At 43.8% G+C, this 9210-nt stretch overlaps 1 protein-coding gene across 1 annotated transcript; it reads right to left on the bottom strand.

Moving 5' to 3' along the window:
• Positions 1 to 985: 985 nt before the first annotated feature.
• BCAS2 (BCAS2 pre-mRNA processing factor) lies at positions 986 to 7805 on the bottom strand. Its single transcript, XM_084598703.1, has 6 exons — positions 7693 to 7805; positions 7417 to 7509; positions 7257 to 7327; positions 6674 to 6886; positions 2822 to 2902; positions 986 to 1304 (listed from the first exon to the last, which is right to left on the bottom strand). Exons 1-6 carry the CDS (start codon positions 7765 to 7767, stop codon positions 1049 to 1051), a joined length of 789 nt encoding a protein of 262 aa, XP_084454829.1. The 5' UTR covers positions 7768 to 7805; the 3' UTR covers positions 986 to 1048.
• Between the last annotated feature and the right edge of the window lie 1405 nt (positions 7806 to 9210).

Below are 9210 nucleotides of genomic sequence, written 5' to 3'. Positions count from 1 at the left end.
AACAGCTTCCAGCTCCTTAATGGTAGATATACAGACACCCAACAAGTACTGTACGAAGCAGAATGCCTTGCAGACAACAAAGGACGAAAAGGATTGGAAAAGCTGACATCACCCTCCTACAGATGCAATTGTAGAAGTTTTGCGATGTTCTTGTATATGAGCAACGTTGCAAATGAAATGCCTCCAAAGTTGGATACAAACAATTCCGATGCTTTTGGCTAGTTTGGTATAGTAGTCAAATATCAAAAACTGATTCTGTTTACTGTTCAGCGAAGTAATGCACGTGCCGGAAATCACTGCTTATACTTGGAAACTGCTATTTGGTTTAAGTTGCATCCTACTACAGCATTTCCTCTCGTCTGAGGGTCCTCGGCTTTGACTCACGTCGAGCATCTAGACATGGTTAACCATGTTGACATGATATTGCCTTTTGTTTAGAAATTTCTAAAGAGCCCAGTAACTTCGCTCCATCACATCACTTGTTTGGCTTCACTTATTTACTGCCATGCAGGATGTGGCAGCTCTATTTTTTCTGCAAAATGGCAGTCTCTATGGAGACGTCGGAACCAAATGCTGGTCACAATGCTGATGCATGGCAAATCACGGACAAAGTACAGAGGATATTCCGGCTACATCTTGGGCAGCAAAATTTAAAAAATAACAGTAAATTGGCAGCACATAGAAAACAATACTCTCCAAGGGACAACAGTCAAGCATCAAAAATTACTAAACAGATGTCTTTTGCAAGACAGTTCAGATGCCGAGAGTTTTCCATGCTCACACAGAAATGGTGTGCACCGCATTCTTCAGTTTTGCAACAACATTCACAGGTAAAACTACTTAAGAACTATGCAATGACTCGTTAGGCTGTATAAAGCAGCATTGTAAAAAGTTGGAAAGTGCACAGACACCTTTGAAATAGTAGCACACATCGTCTATAGGTCACCGGTAGACCTATTATGAACAGGACACACTCAATAACACATTATGAATGGATGAAAATGATGTTTATTACAGAGCCTGATGCCAGCCAGGCATCAGAATAAAGTCAGTCAACTTCTGTTACAACTTGCTGCGTCTCTCCAATCACTTGTGCTTGATCCGCATCGTCCACCCGCTCCTTTTCAGCCTGTTCTTTATCCTTACGATCTTGCGTGCTAGCAGCCTTACTCTGCTCTTGTGACTGCTGGTTCTGAAGTGCTTTCCTCTTCAAGTCGTAGTCAGCTTCCAGGACAGCTATCTCTTTCTCCAGCTCCACGCAAGCACGTTCAATTTCAAAGTTTTTACTTACTAAACTGACCCAGCTGAAAAAGACAAAATATTTTGCTTATGTCACAATTACACACAGAATGTATTAAGTGACATAATGCAATAACAGGACAACTAACATTCCAACTGACGAGGCTGCTTTCACAAAACTGCACCTCTTGTAGAAGACGGTGCTCTAAAACACTCCTCATGTGATGATGACATCATATGCGGTATGCGGGCTTTTAAGATCCCATAGCTACTCTGGGGCTTAGGGAATGCTGCCGTGGACAGCTCCAAACAATTTTTTTGATTGCCTAAATTTCTTTACAACACAGTGATATCGCACAGTGCGTGGGAATCTTGCACTTTTCCTCTATTGAAAGGCAGGTCGAAACGCAATCCATGCCCTCGGCCTCAAAAGCCAAATGCACTGAGCCACCGCATGGGGTCACATATTGATGAGTTACAGTTAACAGTTATCGAAAATAGCACATGAAAGTTTCACCTTGCAAACCTACGTACTCAATTACTATGACTGAAACTATTCGAGCATCATAGTTTAGCAAAGAGAAGTGCTCAGGTGTGGAAGTAGGCTCTAGCTTTTCGGAGCAGGCATGGCAGCAGCAAGTCTTATTTTGGAGCAGCTCCAAAGCAGCAGTAGTCTAATTTCGGAGCTTGTTTGGAGCAACTTATGGGTGAATTTGAAGCACTCTAGATGAAGCTGATGGTGTTAAACGCTAGTGGGCGCATTTTTCTGTTCACAGCCGCAGTAAGTTCTACCTCCAATGGACCAGAAAAAATGTTCAAATTAACTTAAAGTTTAAATTATGAAATGAACTCGAAAGTGCTCCCGAGCTTGTCCATGCAAACTGACACTGCCATTTTGCCAGCATGCATGCTCTGGCTGTATTGCATGTACACATTACAGAAAGCAAGCATTAAACAATTGCAACTACTGAAACTGAAATATATATGAGAAGTAATTGAACAATTAGAGAAGTAGCTGGCTACCATTATGTTAACTTTCATCCACCCTATATTAGCCAGACAAGAATGAGCTTATCTTGTAGTCTCTTGTAGCACATGCATTGGGAAATTTCACCTGCAACTGTTTGTTTCTTTAAGAATTTTTTTTATGTATCTCTTGAACGAGAAGGAGAGGATGGCACCACGGTATAGAAGAGACTGAACAAGGGTGGAAGAAACAAGGGTGATTCGACCTGCAAATTGAGGCTCCCCCCCCCCCCCCCCCCCCCCTCCTTTGCTCTTGTTCAGTCTCTGGTCACACAACTACTACACTGGTCACACACAACTATTAGGAGATAAAAAATATACCTGGATTGCCAAAAATATTAAACCTTTCAAAAAGTATTCAATGCACTACGAAATATACAGAAAATGCAATGCGTCAGAAGTAATCAATTACATGTAACATGTTAGGCACAAGTCTGCTCTGGTCACATAAGCACTGACAGGGAAATACAACGAGAACACAAACCACAGGGCCTCGCACCACTCCCAACTTTCATTTTGGAGTTGCTGCATTGATTTCCTCGAAACAGTTGTTTACCTTGCCTCCAGGTGCTTTAGCTTCTCACCAGCCTCTGTTTGAGTCGTCTTCCGTTGCCAGTTCACCTCCTGGATTTCTTTCCTGAAAGAAAAACGGAATAAATGAGAAAAAAAAAATGCTGCATTAACGATAATAAACAACGGAGATGTCAACACCTCCTGAATTGAAAGTAGCCATCTCAATGTGTGCAAAAAAAAAAAAAAAAAAATTCAGGGGAACGAGACTACAGTAAACCCATTTATAACAATATTGAAGTGCCATGGAAATATCATTGTTATAAGCGGTAATTGTTATAATCAGGTTAGGTCAAAAAAACAAAGAAAACATTACAAACTATACATTTAATGAGGACAAGGTAGCTTACACTTTTATTTCGTAACGGGAAGAAACCCGTAATCCGTAAGCGTTGTCTGTTTCACGGCAATCTGGCAGACACCTTTCTGCAGGGCATACAACTGCTGAGCATAGTGCAGCAGAAGGTTCTTAGCAAAAAAAAGTCCCGCAGGGAGTCAATCATTCTCAAAGCCTCCTGGTGAGATGCAACCTGCACAGGTTCCGGTTCATTGCCATCGTCACTACTACCACCATCTTACGCGCCAGTGACTTCTGCAATGATAGCCTCGTCTGTCAGCTCTTCATGACGCGTCGCCGTCACTATCGCTCACTGTAGACCAAAGTTCAGTCATCGCTGTGTTAGCAGGAGCTTTGCGACCTTCCACGTCACCAGCATCTCCAGCGAAGCCTGCTTTCCCGAAGCGGTTCACGATGATGGAGCAACTTACTTCTGCCCATGCTCCAAATATGAACTGCACTGCCATCAGCAGTGAGATCTTCAAGTCTGGCACCGGTCGGCGTTTTCTGACAGAAACGTCGAGGTTCAGCGCGAGCCTGCTCAAAACATGTCGGCCTTGAAGCAAGCAATCACGCCTGCATCCAGAGGCTGCAAGCCTGCAGTGGTGTTTGCTGGGAGGAAAAAAAACTTCCATATGTGTGAGCTTCTGAGCTGTTTGTTGTGCAGTGCAATTGTCGAGCACCAATACCACCTTCCTACCTTCACGCTGCATCCGCTGATCAAACACAACCAGCCACTCGCAGAAAAGTTCACGCGTCATCCATGCTTCCCCCTTTCCCCTTATGACGGTAGAGAACCGGGATCCTCACGGCACCACAAAAACAGCAGGGATTATTGGATTTCTCTATGACGAAGATGGGCACTTGTCACTGCCGTCAATGTTGGCACACAAAACGGTCACGCGCAATTTGCTTTGCTAGCTGTCCTTACAGGGATTGCCTTTGACAGTGAGTGTCTTCGACAGTAGCATCTAAAAAAATAGCCCAGTCTCGTCTCCATTGTGCAAGTCCCGGTCTACGCATGATTCTCGAATGCAGGGCAGTTTCTTCAAGCCGCTTCTGCTTAGCGTCTACATCGAGTGGCCCAGCCTCGCCAATAACTGCCTTGCAGATGATTCCATGTCTCTCCTTGAACCGTTGAATCCAACCACCACCAGGCTAGAAATCGGTGTTGTGCGGGAGGTATGCGATGTTCTTCGCCTTCTCTGCTAAAATCGGGCCACTAATTGACAGGTTCGCTGCACGGGCGTTCAAAAACCACTAGTGGAGCGCCTGTTCTATGTCTTTGTAGGCCCCATGTCGAACCCTTTTTTGGTCGTCTATTGCATGGGCTGCACTGGCATCACTTTCGTTCTTAATCTTAAGCGCGTTGAGGATGATTGTCGATACTGTTGATTGCATTAGGCCCTACTTGAACACCAAATTACACACTTACGCCTTGTACCCATGTACAACATTTCGCTTAACTTCTAACGGTATTGCCGTTCTCTTCCTCTTCTGTGACGGTTGTGTCGCACTTCCTGAAGGAGGTTCCTCCATTGCTGTTCATAGAAAATCCAGAGCCAGCAAGATGTGGCAATGATGACAGCACACTAAGAGAACCACGCTAGAAAGACATGCACACGAATGCTGCTGGACGCCTGCCACAAACGTGTGCAACTGCGAAGCAGAGGTCTGGACAAAGCAAATAGGGGGGGATATTGCAGTGCACCACAGTCAATGCACCCTCAGAATTGACCGCTCCACCTTGCAGACGCAGAGAGGATGCGAGTTTCCTAGGCCACGGGCGGTCTCGAGGGAAGCGCTCAAAGCTCTCCCTCAGAACGGCAGTGCCTTGCAGCACCTTACGCCTTCCCTCCTTCTCCATGTGAGGAAGCGCTCCGTCCTGCCTCGCATCTCCGCGGCATGAAAGCTTCCCTGGCACACCCAACCAACGCATTGGCTCAACACGCTCTGTCCCAATTTTTTATTTTTCATTGTCTACTGCATGGGCGTTGTCGGTGTCTCCGTGAAAGCGCGCGATTTTGTAGTGCCGCGTTTCCGCATTTTTGCCGATTTTTTAAACATATTTGATTGTTATAACCAATAATGTAATACGACATAATTGTAATAAGCAGTTTATTTTATCATAGAACACATGACAAATCTTACAGTGCAGTGGCTGCCCATTGTTATATCCGATATATTGTTAAAACCGGTGTTGTTATAAGTGGGTTTGACTGCATTCTGGTTTGCTAATGGCAAGCAAAAATTACTAGCGCGGCACTTACTACATTCAGACTGAAGTGAAGTCCACTGAATGCAGCAGCGTAACAGCATCACATTGATTAGGAATGGTAACATTGAAATATGAGGAGTTCTCAAATAAACATTCAAGTGGTAAAGGAATCAACTTCTGTTCTGAATACACGTGTGTGCTAGAAATTCAGAAAGAAAAAAAAAAGTAATTTTACTGGTAGCAAAACTTGCTTGCAAGGGAATGATGCAGAACATGCTGCCAATCTCACCATTTTGAAAAATGTTTAGTGCATTTTCTAGTGAGCAAAATAATATGCTGCATTTGAAGCATGAAGGATGCTAAATTTGCACGAATCAAAAACCACAGTCAGTTATACCCCGCTAACAGAAAAGCAGAGAGTTTGCTTTCTACGCACTTTATAGAAGCCATAAAAAGTATGCATAGGCAACTTTCATAGCACTTATGCAGCGAGTACACTAGAAGCCAAGTAGGGCTAGTCATGGCTTAGAATATGGTCTAGCGTTTGTTGAGACTCAAATGGCTGACAGCAGCAGCACTCAGAAGCACGGTGAAACAATCACAGCACAACCCGAGCACTCTAGGTTGCTCGCAATCGGCAGCCACTGGTCATTTTCAGACTTACTTAATGTGTGCTAAATGGAATGCCTAGTTGTCAAAGGTGTTTAATAAGGTAATAGTGCAAAGGTTTGCATGGTAAAAATGGATGAGTTGCATCCACACACACACCCCCAATGGTAATCCAACGCAAGGCACAGATTGGCCAGATGCAAAACAACCACATGAACGCACAAGTACCTTTTTGAGGCAGTCTCCTCTGTGGCCTGCCCTAACAACACTTAAACATAAGGTGAGAGCATGGTACTATGTTAACATTACACCACAGAAACTCTTCCAGACTTGTCACGTTGATGACAGTTCGATTGAACCTGCACCGTCCCACATAACGCCATGAGACTACCTCCACAAAGACGGTACGGTATATGAACTTCAACAGCCAAAAGTGATGCCAGCTGTGAAAGACACCATAATGGGGTGATAATTGACATTCTTTAAAATGTACTGACTCTGCACTTACATGGGCACCTTGCGTTTTGCCTCCATCAACACACAGCCGCCGCATATGCAAGATCAACCGTGCTTAAAGATTAATGTTGGCTGGTTCATTTTGACAGCACAATCGCAGAGGGCACATTTTCAAGACACTTCTTTCACATATCAAGTTCATTAGTAAGCAGGCTCACCGCAAGTCCTGCAGCTGTCGTTGGAGTTGGTGCAGCATACGAACGAGTGCCGCATTATAAGCTTTCCAAGCTTCAGCACCGTACCGGGCCATGAGCTCCAGATTCGCAATACGAGTCGCCTGATGTTCCAATTGTGCTGATGAGTTGTCAACACATTCTGACCATGAAGCAACATCCGTTGTTTTGCCAGCGGGTGGCTGAGGAAGCTCATACCTAGTTAAAGATGTAGATGCAAAAGAAATGCATGTAAGCACTGCAGTCTATATGACAGCGTGTAATGCTCAAGCTAAATTAACGGTCCACTTCAAAACAGGCGGTTATGCTTCAATGACAAGCTGCAAATCATCACGACCTAAACAAGAAATGGTGTCTAAAAACAATAAATTACCTGTCCCGAGTCTGGTTTAATCTCGCAAAAGAGAGCATTTGAAAGTCACAACGGTTAACTCGTTTCTAAAGCAACTGGGCGCGCATCTGTCACCTCACTAGTATTCGACAGTGAGAAGCTAAAATATAAACAAGGTGTAGGCAGTTAAAATATAAACAAGGTGTAGGCAGTTGACGCAGCGCGGACGTAACTTACCGCTTCATGCTCATCATTTCCATGGGCAATCTTGACTGTAGGCGTTCGAACTCTGTTTTCATGATCTCCGACTGCAAATAACAGATGCTCAGAATCACTCTTCATGGTCCATGCAGACAACACCCGTCGGACAGACAACGCATGAACACTTCATCCTTACCTCGAACTGATGAAGAGAAAGCTGCGGTAGATGTTCCAGATAGTTTTTAGTTGGTCTGTACCGCCTTGTTTCTTCTTCGACCATAGCCATGACCTGAAACAAATAAAAATAGAGGATATTAACAAGAAAGAAGCTTTCGGCGTCAGCGCGCCACAGGTAACATGCAATGACGAAGTTATCGGTAGAGCACAATCACGACTTGCGCAAAGCTAAATCCCCAAATTAACTCGAAATGATAGCTTCATCCTAGAATAGAACGATAAGCAAGTAACTTACGGCTTCACGGATTCCAGGTTCGTCATAACCTTGATCAATGTACGGCAAAGCGTCAACAAGAACTTCCCCTGCCATTTTGCGACTGCGAGGTTCTAGCAAAATCGACAAGATTACGGCTGGGATTGGATTAACACCAAGCTAGATCCCCGCATTCAACAAAACCGAAACTATCTAAGTAAAAACAAACACTATATAATGTTGCTTTTATGTTACAAAAACAACTTGTAAAATAAAATTTTTTAATCACATTTATAAACAAAATTGATACAGATATCATTGCGCATTTCTTCTCAGTGGCGCTCCGTGGCAGCACCGGCAGTACTAACAAAATGTTGACAGTTGATGTATAGTGTTCTAGAATTGAGAAGTGTGCCGTCTGCCGCCGGCGAGCTGGTCGTTTCAGCGATGACAGGAGAGAGGGCGCTGTGTGCAGGAGGAGCGCAGTGAGCGCGGAGCAGACAGCTGGGTGAACCGCCTTCGTCACCGCTAGTTCAATCGGACTCCGAAGGAGCGTAGCAAGAAATTGTGTCGCTTTAGCTCCCACACGATTGTCTAAATGTATTAAAACGGTTATGTTCATGAACAAAACAACTAGTTCCCTATAAAATAAGCGGCCGTCGTCAGGGAACGGCAATACAAATACAGGCAATGTAAGATACAGATTGCCGACGAACTGACAAGCAACGGCAAGATATATTTCCTGAACGTATTGGGTGCTTTATTTCTCGAACACTAGCGGGAGGTTCAATGACGAATGTCTGACGTATTTCTATGATCATGTAAATTTTTAATATTGGATGCACCGGTTTATGCGGGCTAGACTGAAGTCTTCCATCGACGCTCGCACGTACCTAAAACGCAGTGAATGGTGTTTTAGGCTAGGCTAGCGTACTTTTTGCGCCACATGTAAATAGAGGTATGCGAAGATTGCTTGAAGACAGAAATTATGTCAGCGCTTACTGATGACTTTATTTAAATGTGGGCGAATACATATGAACTGGCAGTCCTACTCAAAACGAAATGAATGAATGAGAGCACATAGCAATGAACGAAACCACATAATGGACGACGTAAAAAAAAAATCGCGACTTAGTTCAAGAATATGGTACAAACGTATAAAACTGTACAGAACTATATGAGAATATTAATGAACTGTACTAGGCCTCGAATAAATTAAGCTGCTAAATTTGAAAACACACAAGAGAAAGGCAGAATGATTAAAGTCCTCAAACACGATTACTTGCACCTCCTCAGCTTTAGGTGCTTTACCTGCTCTGCCTTAGAGGTCAGCTCTTGATTTAGCGATTTGACATAAAAACGCAATCGCATGAGGACGTAGAACTTCACTATGTTAAGTGTCATTTCTTTGTCATGAGTAGGGCAACCAAACTTGGAAACCTCTGCGCTTTGCAAAAACAAAGCAAATTCACGATGCTATTAGCGTTAATCTTTCATGAAATAAAAAAAAAACGTGAAAGACTCTTCCAGCGTGTGCACGAGCTTTGCAAGCTCCGAGGA

The sequence above is a fragment of the Amblyomma maculatum genome, chromosome 3 (genome assembly GCF_055883805.1).
Source record: "Amblyomma maculatum isolate TAMU_Amacu chromosome 3, ASM5588380v1, whole genome shotgun sequence".
In the NCBI taxonomy this organism is placed as follows: domain Eukaryota; kingdom Metazoa; phylum Arthropoda; class Arachnida; order Ixodida; family Ixodidae; genus Amblyomma; species Amblyomma maculatum.
The sequence above is the reverse complement of the archived record's forward strand: the minus strand, read 5'-3'. Positions and strand labels throughout refer to the sequence as shown.